Genomic DNA, 14,089 nt, shown 5'->3' with positions numbered 1-14,089 from the left:
ATGGGCCCACAGATAAGTTGGGTTGCTTAAAACTGGAACAATTACTTTTGGCAGCAATGGTTACTAATCTTTCTGAGGCGGGTTACTACAACACACTGTAACTGAGCCTTCCTAAGAAAAAGAATGAGTCCAAGATTACTAAAAAATTTAAATACCTTTGATAGATACCTTTGATAGAGTTGTCTCAGCGCGCAGCAGATTCAGCAATCTGATGTCTCCACCACCATCACCCTGTGCCTTCTCCACTAGCTTCATTTGGGTCCAAACATTACAGTGTAAGTACACTGTTTGTTCAGAGGTCTCTTAAAACCTCAGAGAGAGTCTGCTACTTTACCCAAACTACTCCTGTCCAAGAGACCCACATCACATACACTTACCCATTTGCCCTTAGACTAGAAACCAACCTTTCCACTGTAACTTCAGGACTTATTTTAAAGCTGCATCTCGGCTCCTCCAAATATAATCCGCGGGATCTACTTCCATCCTCATGCTTTGTTTGAGTTATGTTTTCTCAGCTGTTTCATACCTGATTGTATGATAGCTATATACACACACACATAACTTCTCAGCTGTATTTAAGAAAATTTTCTTGCAAAGGTGTGTTGATGGTTGCATTAGCTTCTACGAGAAGGGTCGGTGAAATGTGTGCTGTTGTAAATTGGACACTGTTAGAAATGAGGGTCTCTAGTTGGCAAGGGTTTACACCTTTGTCCAAGTAGGGACCCTTCTTGCTAGTCAGGGTAAGGAGGATACACTCCTAAAATAACCCCTGCTCACCCCCTTAGTAGCTTGGCACGAGCAGACAGGCTTATCTCAGAGGCAGTGTGTAAAATATTTGTCAACACATGAAGTAAGACAGTGAAAACACTACAAATGGACATCACACCAGTTCAGAAAAATAAGTAAAACTTTATCTAAACCAACAAGACCAAATACGACAAAAACTCACAATACATTACTGTAAAAATAGTTTATTTGCAAGATAACCTTTAAAATGCAAAAATAGCAGAAAAACACAGTTCTTCCGAGTCAGTAGCTCTGTCCGGGGCTACAGCAATGCTGAAAACAACAGTGTCTAACAATCCCAGCCTGAAGCGAAGATATACTCGAAAACCGTACCTTTCTTGTTGTGGCCGACATGATGGTACGCGCCAGTCTGGGCAACCGTCGCAGGTTGCTTTGCATAAAGTGGAAGCGGTACAGGGTGTGGTGCCCTCACAAGGCGGTGCAGGCAGGGACTCGGAGACGGTCGTCCAGATGGCGTTTGTGAGACCAAGGCTTGTGGTGCAGGGTGAGGCGGTGCTTGATGTGGTGCTGGCAGGTTGCGTTGCAGATGACGGAGCCGGTCGATGTTCCGGTTGGGCAGCGGTGGTGTCGGTGACGTCCAGGCAGGGTGAAGTGGGGCGGTGCTGCATTTGGTGCCCACAGGACGCGGTGCGGTGCGAGCAACGGCTCGGTGATGGCATCAAGACGGCGCAGTGAGGCCAAGGTCGCGGTGCGTAGTGTGGCGGTGCCTTCTGCGGGGCCTTCTGGACACGGAATCGTGTGACGGACTCGGTGACGGAGTTGGTTGCCCTTTTCTTCTGCAGTGGCTGAAACCAGCGGTTCCAGAGACATTTCCCAGAAGGATGGTGATGTCTTTGCTGTTCCTGAGACATCTTGAACAGGGGGCAAACTCCACTTCCAAGCCCTTGGAGATACCTTCTCAAGCAGGATACACGCACAGTTCCTCTCCTTGGCAGAAACAGCCACTGCAGGCCAACTCCAGACAGCACACAGCACTCCTCCAGTTTCTCTAGCTGTTCTCCTTGGCAGAGGTTCCTCTTGAAGTCCAAAAGTGATCTAAAAGACTGGAATCTAGGCCCCTCTTTTCATAATACAAAATCCTTTGTTCTCTGAAGGCAGTGTCTTTGCCCAGCCAAAACCAGTTCTGTCCTCTCTGGTGCAGCTTCCTGGCAGGAGGTGGAGACAGCTGTGTCCTTGGCAGACCAGGCCCATTCAGGTGTAAAATAAATCTCCTCCCCCTTATCTGAATGCAGCCCAGGTCTATTCAGCCCAGCCCTGACTCACCCTGGAAAGGCAAGACACGCCTAACCCCCCAAGTGGCTATCTGAACAGAATGCAAATCCCCAGCCCCTGCTCCTCTAAAGTCAGACAGTCAATACACAACCTAGCAGAGGCACACTGGATGGTTAGGCAAGAAAATACCTACTTTCTAAAAGTGGTATTTTCAAACCCAGAATGTGAAAATCACCCTCACTAAAAGATGCATCTTGACATTCTGAGTTGAGGCTTATCACACTTTATTTTCCTATCTTGTTCCCATGGGCAGTAATGCTCATAAGAGGTTATGAGCAAACTCCCTATTCTATCCTATGGGGACAGAAAGCCTTACAATACGAAATTGGCAGTATTTCACTATCAGGACATGCTACATACATATCAGGGCATGTCCTACCTTTCACATACACTGCACCCTGCCCACAGGGTACCTTGGGCCTACCTTAGGGGTGACTCACATGTAAGAAAAGGGAAGTTTAGGGCACTTGCCAGATCGACGTGGCAGTACTAGACTGCACACAGGCACTGCAATGGCAGGTCTGAGACCTTGTTGCAAAGCTGCTTGTGTGGGTGGCACAATCAGTGCTGCAAAGCCACTGGCAGCATTTGGTTGACAGGCCCTGGGCACACATGGGGCACTGTACTAGGGACTCAGTACTAAACCAAATAACCCAACCATGGAACCACCAATCCATTACAACAATTTACTAAGAGAGCACTTGCACTTTGACACTGAACAGCAGTGGCAAAGTGCCCAAAGCAAACGAAATTCATCTCACAGTGAAAATACAGGAGGCAAAGGCAAAAATGCAGGGGAAACCCACGCCAAGTCTGCCAGGTCTAACAGACACTAGCTTACAATTCTTGATAGAAATAATGGTGATTTTACAACTTATTTATGTTTAGTTTGTACCAAAGGTTGTTTCTCATATTCATGGTATTAATGCAATTTTGGTTTTAAGAGTGAAACTATCAAATAAATTAACATGAAGCAGAACAGTCTTTTCATGACTCCCAGTGCCAACAGGATCTTCGACTCCTATAATGTAGGGTGACCAATTGTCCTGGATTTGCCAGGACGGTCCCCGTTTTTCACCAGCTGTCCTGGCACATTTAGAAAAATGTAGCTCATGTCCCGGATTTTGGAGCGGGTCGACTAAAAACAGGGGGACGTGTTTTTTATGTTTTACAAAGCAGGCATAGTTAGCAATTGCTCCAAGAAAGCGATTTAATCCACAGGCAAGCTACTGGGTTTAAAAATTGCATTTTATGTATGTTCTTACTGCCTATTTTTAAATTCTCTGCTGGGGGAGGAGCCTAGCGCTTGACCAAGATGGCCGCGTGAGCTTTGAGCTCCCGAGACCCTCGTGCCCTCCATCGACTATCCTGTCTCTAATCCTGTTTGCATGCATGGCATCGTGCAGATGACTTGTCAGGGAGGCGATTGATGCTACCCGCGGTCGGATCGCCCACCGGGAACCGGAGTTATGCATGGCGGAAGATTGAGGCCTATCTCCGAGGGATGCCAGGGGCTAGAGTTGGCAGGATGCCCGACCTCTAATTGAACAACAGCGGCCAGGCGAGGTGTGAACTACCGGACGGAGGTCCCCATCCTTTCACTTTCACTTTCTCGCCCTTTGTTGGCCCTGCCCAGGGAGTGCTCTCGGCTGCTTTATTATCATTTGGACGCTCTGCACGCTACTCTGGCGGCCCATCGCAGGACTGTGCACTCCTGCCTTATTTCGCTGGAAGAGGGTCGTCCTGTTTGAACCGACCTGCTTGAGCCAATCATGTCGGGCAAAGCAGAGGTGGATCGGCTGAAGCCTAAGGCCACCAGGCAGGGAGCCTATACTCCGGCCAATAATATGGACCGCTACGCCCAGCAGAAGGGGTCACCGGGTGGACCGATCCAGTCGCCGGATGCACAGAAGACTGCCTCACCCTTGGCCCCGGAGCTCTCGCTCCAGGATGTCATGGGCGCGCTCGAAGGGCTGCAGACTTCGATTGGGAGACAGTTTGATGCCCTGGCGCACAAAGTGGATGCCATCTTGGTGGACGTTAATCTGATCTGCGCGGATTTGGGCAAAACGAACGAACGAGTTAAAACCCTGGACCTCAAGACCACGGGCCTCGCTGATGATGTCTCGGAACTACAGACCGAGGTCCGTAAGTTGCGGACCGAGAGTGATCTCGCCGCCCGTCGGCTGGAGGACTTTGAGAGCCGGGCCAGGCGCAACAACGTGCGCGTTATCGGGGTCCCGGAGTCCTCGGACGAGACTTCTGTAGACCTGCTAGTGGAGGACTTGGTGCTTAACCATCTGCAGCCTAAGGGTCTTGGAAAGTTTTTCGCAGTTGAGAGGGCCCATAGAGTGCCGGGTGGTAGGCCCAAGGTGGGAGCCCCACCGAGGCCGATTGTCGCCCGGCTCTTACATTTTCGAGATCGGGACGCTATCCTGCAAGCATCGAGGGTGACGGGCCCGGTCCCCTTCCAGAACGCTTCGGTGAATTTCTATCCTGACTTCACCCAGCAGGTGCAGAGGCAGAGGCAGGGCTTCCTGGGGGTGAAGAGGCGGCTTCGGGAGAGGGAACTGAAATATGCCATGCTCTTCCCTGCCAGACTACGTGTGGTGTACGAAGACCGAACATTCTTTTTTGAGTCGCCTGTCATGGCCGATGAATGGCTGGACGCTCTGCCCCGACGACGGACGGGAGAGGACACTGCCGCAGACGGGGACAGTGGCCGGGATGAACAAGGTTGATGTCTTCGGAACCGGACTGACTCGATTTGACTCTAGTTAATGACTTGAACAGAATGCAGTAAATACGGAGGGTTGTGGGAGGACGAGGGGAGCTCTTTCCTCCCTTAGGGTACTTTTTGTAGATTTTGGGTTTGGTAGGGCGACAGGCACACTGCAAGTTGGGGGGGCTTTGTAAGCTGCAGCAGGGGTGCAGGGTGGGGGGGATAGTTGGGATTTTGGGTTTGTTGTTGGGGGGTTTGTTTCTGCAAGGCGTATTGATTATTTTCAGGACTGTTCCATGGTGGCTCTTCGGGTGTGGGGTGGGCCTCCTTACGTTTGGGGATGGGGGGTAGGGGTTTAAGTGATATTAGCTGGAATGTTAATGGTTTGGGGGATCGCATTAAGCGCGGGATTGTTTTGCAATTCCTGAAACGGTCATTGCCGGATGTCGCCCTACTGCAGGAGACGCACGCTATAGGTAACACGTGCTATGCTCTTAATAGGAAGGGTTATAAATTCATAGCACATTCGGGATTTTCCTCTGGGTCCAGGGGTGTGGGCATCCTAGTCAGAGCCTCGCTACCATTTGAGGTGGACTCCACCATTGTTGACGATAGGGGGAGGTTTGTGGCGGTGGCGGGCCGGTGGGAAGGAAGAACTTTGGTTTTAGTTTCGGTTTATGTCCCGCCGGCCCTGCAGGCCTCCACGTTTACGGATCTGGGTAGGGCCTTGCTGGATCTCCCGGGGGGTATGCTTGTGGTGGGGGGTGACTTCAATGCTGTAGGCTCTGGGCTGCTGGATAGATACCCGCCCAGAGACACAGGGGGGGCTCAGAAGTGGCTTCCAGACTTTCTTGACACTCTTGGCCTGATAGACTGCTGGAGGCTCTGGCACCCCACACAGAGCCAATACACCTTCCACTCCGGAGCGCATGGTAGCCTCTCCAGGATTGATTACCTGCTCACTCTGGCTGCGCATGCCTCAATGGTGTCCGAGGCCAGGCACATGGCGCGTGGTATATCGGACCATTCGCCAGTGTGGGTCAGGCTGGATGTTGGCCGTGAGGGAGGGGGAAGAGTGGCTCCTATTAACCCTTGGTACTTCCGAGACCCCAAGATGCGCAGCGCACTGGTGAAGACAGTGGATAATTTTTTCAAGGATAATCAGGGATCCGTGGACTCGGCAGTGTCGCTGTGGGAAGCATTTAAGACCGTGCTGCGAGGGGAGGCCCTCTCCCTTGTAGTGGCGGCCAAGCGGCGGAGAGATGGCGAGGTTATGCAGGTTGAGGAGGAGATCGTGGCTTTGGAGGGAGCGCTAGAGGAGGAGGTTACAGAGGCCTCACTGCATGAGCTGAGCTTGAAGCAAGCCGAGTATAAGGACCTGGTGACGAATGCTGCTAAGACCCTCAGTAGGGAACAGCAGGGGCGCTTGTATGATGTTGGTGACAAGGCCGGGAAACTCCTAGCTTGGCTGGACAAAAAAGAACGGGTTAATAGAGTAGTGCCGGAGTTGACGGGAGAGGGGGGAGAGGTGATTGTGGAACCTGAGAGGATTGTACAGTGCTTCACGGACTATTTCCGTATGGTTTATGCCTCAGTGTCGGATAGGCCGCCCGAGGACTCGCGTGACCTCTTGCGTGATATCGCTTTGCCCTGTCTTTCCGACGTAGATAGGGACGATTTGGATGGAGACATAACGGTCGATGAGGTGGCGGGAGCTATCCGCGCGCTGAACTCGGGCAAGGCCTCGGGCCCGAATGGCTTGCCAATTGACCTGTATAAGCTGTTTCCGGATAGGGTTGCCCCTCACCTGCGCGCCATGTTCGTGGAGGCGCGGGGGAGTGGGACCCTCCCGTTGGATCAGCGACTGGCGACAATTGTTGTTATACACAAAGATGGTAAACCCCGAGATAAGTGTGCCTCATATAGGCCTATCTCACTTCTTAACGCCGAGCCGAAGATTCTGGCTAAAGTCCTTGCGGCCCGATTGATCAGGGTACTTGGAGACCTGATCCACCCGGATCAATCCGGTTTTATTCCGCATCGTAACACCGCGTTAAACCTTCGGCGCCTTCATGGCGTAATCGCCAGGGCGGGCACGCTGCGTGAACCAGCCGTTGTGGCGTCTCTCGATGCCACGATGGCCTTTGATACGGTGGAATGGGCATATTTGTGGGCTGTGCTGGCCAAGTTCGGCTTTGGCCATGGCTTTGTGAGCTGGGTGAGGTTGCTGTATGAAGGACCCCTTGCGAGTGTGGTGGTAAATGGCCGGGCGTCGACTCCGTTTCAGCTTGGGAGGGGCACTCGGCAAGGTTGCCCCCTGTCGCCATTGTTGTTCGCCCTCGCCCTTGAGCCACTGGCGGCGTGGATACGCTGGAACCCGGATATACGGGGACTTAGATGGTCGCCCGAACACGAGGACCGCATTTCGCTATATGCTGATGACATCCTGTTGTATCTTGCCTCGCCCAAGAAATCACTGATAGTTGTCTGTGACGTTCTTACATCTTTCGGTTGGAATTCGGGTCTCGTCATCAACTGGAGTAAATCGTATTTATATGTTCTGAGTGGCGAGGTTCCACCGATCCCGCGAACTTGTTCGATCCAGATCGCTCAGCAGGGCTTCGTGTATCTGGGGATCTTTATCTCCACGGACTCCGCTTTGCGGTATGAGAGGAACCTGCTCCCCCCCCTGGCGTGCCTGCGGCGGGATGTAGAGGGCTGGCGGAGGCTGCCGCTCTCCCTCGTTGGGCGCGCTGCCTTGTTCAAAATGATGTCTCTTCCCCGGTTCCTCTACGCATTGCAGAATACTCTAGATTGGGTACCGGCCAAATACTTTCGGGAGATCGAAAGCCTCCAACGAACGTTGCTGTGGGACGGGCGGCCGCGAATAGCAATTGCTAAGTTGACGCTTCCATGGTATGATGGGGGTATTGCGCTTCCAGACATCCGACGCTACTATTGGGCCACCCAGCTGAGCGCGATTAATCATGGTCTCTATGGCCCTGCCCTCAGCCCTGGTTATGCCATGGATAGGTGGTTGCTGCGTGGTGGTAACTATCACAGGGCGTTGTACTCGCGGTCCCTGGACTCGTCCCTCACGGGGCCCACTGGGGTGGCGGTGCGTGTGTGGAAGATGGCAACTGACTCGCTGGGCTGGAAGGATAGGCTCACCCTCGCTACCCCGCTGTTTGAATCTGAAAGATTGGGTAGGCTTTGGCATACAAAAGGTTTTGATAAATGGGACCTGATCGGCATCTCCAGGGTCGGAGATGTGCTGATTAAGGGGAGGGTGAAGTCCTTTGAAGAGTTGCAGAAGGAGTATGAGTTGGGGACTTCCGAGTTTTTCCGCTATGTTCAGGTGCGTCATGCCCTCCGGTCAGTCCTCGTGGAGGGTGAGAAGGTGCCTGAGTCTTCTCCTTTGGAGGACCGGATCCTTGATGGCCATATGCCTGAGAGCACGATCTCGCTCATCTACAAGAAATTGATAAACGTCCGGGCGGATGCGCTTCTGGGGCTGCGGGACCAGTGGACTAGGGATGGACTCGAGTTGGATGACGAGGATTGGCAGTCTGCTGTTTCCTCTCCCAAGGAGGTTGCGATCCCGTCGCGTCTGAGGCTGGTGCAGCTCAAAATACTGCATCGAGTGTATGTGACGGGGCCAAGGCTGGTTCATATGGGGTTCTCTGAGGAAGGCCTATGTAGGAGGGGATGTGGTATGGTGGGTACTTTCCTGCATATCATCTGGGAATGTGGTGTCATCGCGGAATTCTGGAGGAGAGTCCATGCAGTGATGGGGGAGGTGACGGGCATTGCTATGCAGCCGGAAGCGCGGTGTTGTCTCCTGAATGTCTGGGGGCCCACTGATCACGATGCGGCACAGACCCAATGGGTGACTCTGGGTAACATGGTCGCTAAGAGAGATATCGCGCGATTGTGGGGCTCCGCGGGGGCCCCCACATTGACTGCGTGGAAAGAAAATATGGATTGGAGTATGCTCAGGGAGAAGACAGTATATTGCGCTAGAGGCCGCCCTCGGAAGTGGCACGCCATCTGGGGGCGGTGGAATCAATACAGGGGGGGAATATGTCTTGCCCCTGATTTGGATCCCCCCGAGGAACAGCTTTCTTCTTGACATTCTTTCCAGCTCAGTATATAAGATGTGATGATTAATTGACTTCTTGGGCCTCTGCTGTCCCCCTTCTTCCTCTTATCACAGTACTGTGACTGTTAGATGATTGGGGTCCGGCCTCCCCTGGGGGGCTTTCACCATGGGCATTCAGTGTTTTTGCCTTGCTGGGGTTTGTTGTTTGTTCGTGTTTACTTAAAAATGAAATCTTTTCACTGCTCCTTTAATGCAATGTGGACGCTTCTTTGTCCTTCTCTAACGAAGCTGCCGAACCTCCGGGTTGTCGGCTGAATAGCTGTGTCCAGACTCTTGAAGAAATAAAGGTTTTTAAAAAAAAAAAAAATTCTCTGCTGAGGAGCGCTGTCATTCTGTGCGCTCACTTGACGTAAAATTATAGTCCTCCTTCTATTTTTGTGAAATGTCCCGTTTTTTTGCTTTAAAATTCTCGTCACCCTTCAATAGGATTAAAGATCTACAATAAACAAGACAGCTTTAGCACTTGTCGTTCTGGGAGAAATGTAAATCTGCAATATTTCTGCATGAGTTGTGGGGATAAGTGCACACATTTGGTACACACTGCTGACTGAATCTTTATGTCAAGGTCGACAAGTCCGTCTTTAGACGCATGTTCTAGTGAAAGCAAAGTCCCTATAATATGTCACTGTTTTACTAGCAGTTGTTTCAGCTAACATTTTCTTAAGCAGTTACAGTGATAACCATTCTTGATAAGTAAAGTGTTTTTTTTAATCTCTGAGCAAGTTTCTCAGGGCTAAATATGAACAGTTCCTTTACTTATGCTTTGGGTCGATAGGTGACTTGCCAAAAGGGAAACATGGTCCGAGAGGGAAGCCCAGATTGAAACCAGTAAGCTGATTATGAATTGAGGACTTTAACCAGCAGTGTTTGCACCCTGAGTGAAAAGACAGGACTCCTGCCCATTATTGCCTTCTCTGCTGTCTGTATCATCTTGCTTGTCTTTATAAACTATACCTTATTTTGAAAGTTCTCTTTAACTTTATTTGTTATTTTCTTTCACTGCTTCATTCTTTAATATAATAACTGTATTTAACTTATTCCATAGAGATGCCAGCTGACAATGAAACGGATTCCACTGTGGAGCAAACATCGCATAGTGCTGAAGAACACGTGACACAGGCTGAAGATCTTTCAGAATTGTCATTGAGGAAGCCAGAGATGGAATCAGAAGAAGCTGTCTAGCTCCCAGAAAGTACGTAATAATGTCCTTAAATTAAAACGTTCTAACTGTACTATTTAAGCAATACATGCTGTTGATATTGTAATATTGTCTACTGAGGCTACTGGTGTCAAATCTTAAAGAAAAAGCAGGGCAGTTTATCACTGGACATGCTAAACACAGAAAATATATAATTACCAGACCAAATGTTATAATGAGATGCGGCCGAAATAATTTAATTATTTCTTAAGATATTATAGTAGCCCTGCCAAACACTGTATTTCTTTGTTTCAAGGACCAATTTAGATTACGGTAGGCACATCTTGTGGTATTTTTTTTTTTTTTGCAGAGTTTTATATAGCGCAAACTAGACCCGAATGGATATTCTTCTGCATAACTAAAACGTACAATACAAGTAGGGCTTAACCTACTTCAAAACTACATGCTTTTTCTACTATAAATAACACGACTTTCCAAGGGCATGTCCCCATTTCAAACATTTTTCGGGCAGCCACTTAAGCTATCCCACATTACTTCTGTTAGCATTATTCACTGGATGCATCGTCCAATGAAGAATCAGGTTGCCAACGAGTTGGGAAGGATAGAGAGCTACACAAAAAGTAATGAACTGTTACCCCCATGATGACCCTGGTTATTTTTTCAGCTCTTTTTGCTTCACAGCACTCACAAAGCCACCTTCTTGTAAAACATAATGTAACATGCTACAAAATACATGGATGAAAAAACTTATTGTGTGAGATGGCTGGTGAAGCATGGGAACGAGGCGTTACTTTTTTTTTTTAAATTTATTTTATTGATTTTCTCATAACAAACAGACTTGAGACTCAATATGACAGAATGACATTAGCTGTTACACACGGTGTCCAGGAAAATGCAATCATGTCCCCATCACGACAGTGAGATCATCTTATTACTGCTGTATAAACTCAATTATCCTTATTGCTACTCCCAATTCTTAAGTGTTCCTCTCAAAACAGCCTCAGTGCAATATCAGCGTCAAACTAAAAGTCAAGGAGAATTGCTCACAGTGTTGTGGCCAGGGGATGTCGTTAATTGGTCAGTTGTGTCCTGCGTCATGTCTGCCTCTGCCCCATCACCACTCGTCTTAGTGGCAAGGTAAGTTTTGGACAATTCCCAGAAGTTTTTTGGCCTGCTCCGTGGGGATAGGAGTTCGGTGAATAGTTCCGTCTGTGTGCTACAGTATATCATGTCTCGTGACCACTGTGCCATCGTGGGAACAGGACCCCGCGACAAGCAGATTACCACCCTGCGCTTGGTTGTTAGTAGTCCCATGTCCACCAGTCTACGCACCCTCTTCGGTAACAGTTTAGAATAGCCTAGTAAGGCCAGTGCTGGTTCTGGTGCGAGAGTCAGTTCAGTAATCTGTCTCCGCTCCTTGAAAACCAAATCCCAGAAGGCAGATATCCCAGGGCAAGACCAGGCCAAATGGAGAAAATCAGAAGGCTGTGTAGTGCAACGCTCGCATGCTGGATCCTCCCGCAGGTCATATCTGTGCAATCTCTCTGGGGTATAGTTTACCCTATTGAGGTATTTAAAGTGTATTAATCTGTGCCTACCGTTCAGAGAGACGTGCTGGGTGCTGGCGCAGCAGTAAGTCTTCATTGTGTCGTCAATGTCTCTATTCAAGTCTCGCTGCCAGGCCAGCCGGGCCTTGGTGTAGTGGTTTTCTCTGTAGGACATAGATAATTTATAAATTGTGGAAACTATCCTTAACGGTGATTTCGCCTGTATGGTGTGGGTTAATGCTGGAAGTTCTGGGGGTTCGAGTAAGTCACCTAAAATATTTAGCAGTGCATGTAGTGTTCTGTGGAACTGAAATTGTGTGAGTATAGTGGGTGATGGGTCACCGGAGTTAAAATCCCCCCCAAGTCTTGGCTACGCCATCTTCAAAGAACTCACCGACATTCTGTATTACCAGTGTGTTGAGTGCTCGTGTAACCCCTTTATCTCTCCACGGGGGCAGCCAGTGGCACCAGTCAGGCGGGGAAGATGGTGAGTAGAGTATCGCACCTGCCTGCTGTTGCAATAGCTGGTGCCACGCGTGTGTCGTTGCGTTTATTGAGTCCACAATACCCGTCCTACGGTAAGTAGCTTGAAACATCAACGCCGGCAGTGGAGCCGCCACCGCTGTTTCTATGCGGAGATGCGGGATGTCTGGAGAATCATGCATCCAATAATACGCGTGTGCGCTCTGCGCAGCTCTGTAATATAAATCAAAGTCCGGCGCGCCTAGACCCCCCATGTGGTATGGTAGGGTTAGAATGTATCCCTTGACGCGTGCCTGCTTACCCGCCCAAGCTAACTTTACCATCAGGGTAGTAAGTCGGTGGAAGAAGGAGCATGGGAGAACCATGGGGATATTAGCGAATAGAAATAAACGGCGTGGCAACACTACCATTTTCATGATGGAGATTCTGCCAAGCAAGGACAGAGGGAGTTTTATCCAACCATCCACATCGTCTTCCAGTTTGCTGATGGCCACACCATAGTTTTCCCTGAACACTACCTCAGAATCTGTATGCACTCTTGTACCCAGGTACCTTACCGCATCCGTAGACCACTGCAAAGGGTAGTCCAGCTCAATTTGGGGTGTGTTCTGTGTGAGTGGAAATATAATAGATTTCAGCCAGTTCTTGCGTAGGCCTGACAGAGCGCCAAAGAGAACCACTTCGCGCAGGACCGGAGAAAGGTTGATTTCTGTGTCTCGTACATATAGTAGGGTGTCATCTGCGTATGTGTAGACTATGAGCTGATAGCTCGGGAATCTAATACCTCTGTACCCATGGTATTCTCTTAGCGTGCAAGCAAGAGGTTCCGCCACCAGCGCATATAAAATAGGGGACAGGGGGGCAGCCCTGACGTGTGCCTCTTGAAATACTGATAGTTTCCGTCACTAGGTTACCTATTTTTATTCTGGCTGTGGGAACATTATAGAGAACACCTAGTAGTTGAATGAAGACCTGACCTAAGCCCATCCTGGTGAAAACTTGCCTCATAAAGGTGCCATTCGACAGAGTCGAAAGCCTTCTCCATATCGAGGAAGACTGCCACTGCCGGCGTCTCCGGCCGGATGTGTTGGAGGGCACCGAAGACTGTGCGCAAGTTGTAAGTCAAATTCCTGAAAGGCACAAAGCCCGCCTGTTCAGGTACAACTAGGGCCTGGATTAGGGGAACCAAACGGTTCGGGGGAATTTTTGTGAATATTTTCGTATCTACATTGAGTAGTGAGAGAGGGCGGTAAGAGGCACATTCCTCTGGTGACTTGCCCGGTTTTAGGATAGCCACTATCACAGCTTCTCTCATTGATGGTGGCATAGTTCCAGCAAGGCACATATCGTCAAAAAGTGCAGTCAGCCGGGGAAGTAGGAGGTCCAAGATGGCCATATAAAATGAAACTGTGAGGCCGTCCGACCCTGGAGCGCACCACGCTTTCATGTTGGATAGGGCTAAGAGAATTTCTTCTCTTTCAATAGGTCTCATGAGGAACTCCCGGTGAGTGTTAGTGAGCCATTGCAGTTTTATGTGCATTAGGTAATCTGTGATTTCCTCCTTTGTGCCGCCACTACGGGAAGCATAGAGTTCAGAATAGTATTGACGGAATCTGTCTGCCACTTCTGTCTCTGTAGTCAGGATCTTACCTTCTGCTGACCTGATTTCAGCTACTAGCGTTTTCTCCCGGCGTTTCTTAAGCAATTGGGCCAGTACTGCCTCCGGTCTTTCCCTCTCTCCATATGTCTGCGCTGTGGCATATTTACCAAGGTGTTTTATTTCGTCGTCTGCCGCCTCATGATATTTCTCAAGCAGGTCTGTGAGTTCCCGCTTGGTGGTATCACTCGGTTCCAACAGCTGACGTTGTTCCAAAATCTTTAGTTTTTTCTCTAATTCTGTCAGGCATTTCCGAATGCCTTTGAGGACACCAGTGTTT

The 14,089-nt window shown here is 49.7% G+C and overlaps 1 protein-coding gene across 1 annotated transcript in view; it reads left to right on the top strand.

The window, feature by feature from the left end:
* MGARP (mitochondria localized glutamic acid rich protein) overlaps positions 1-14,089 on the top strand; it is a 543,910-nt gene that overhangs the window by 507,612 nt on the left and 22,209 nt on the right. Inside the window, exon 6 of the mRNA XM_085641521.1 lies at positions 10,009-10,155. Within this exon, the coding sequence (XP_085497647.1) occupies positions 10,009-10,145 (137 nt within the window). The 3' untranslated portion in view covers positions 10,146-10,155. The remainder of the gene's footprint in view (positions 1-10,008; positions 10,156-14,089) is intronic.

The sequence above is a fragment of the Triturus cristatus genome, chromosome 2_2 (genome assembly GCF_964204655.1).
Source record: "Triturus cristatus chromosome 2_2, aTriCri1.1, whole genome shotgun sequence".
NCBI lineage: Eukaryota > Metazoa > Chordata > Amphibia > Caudata > Salamandridae > Triturus > Triturus cristatus.
The sequence above is the reverse complement of the archived record's forward strand: the minus strand, read 5'-3'. Positions and strand labels throughout refer to the sequence as shown.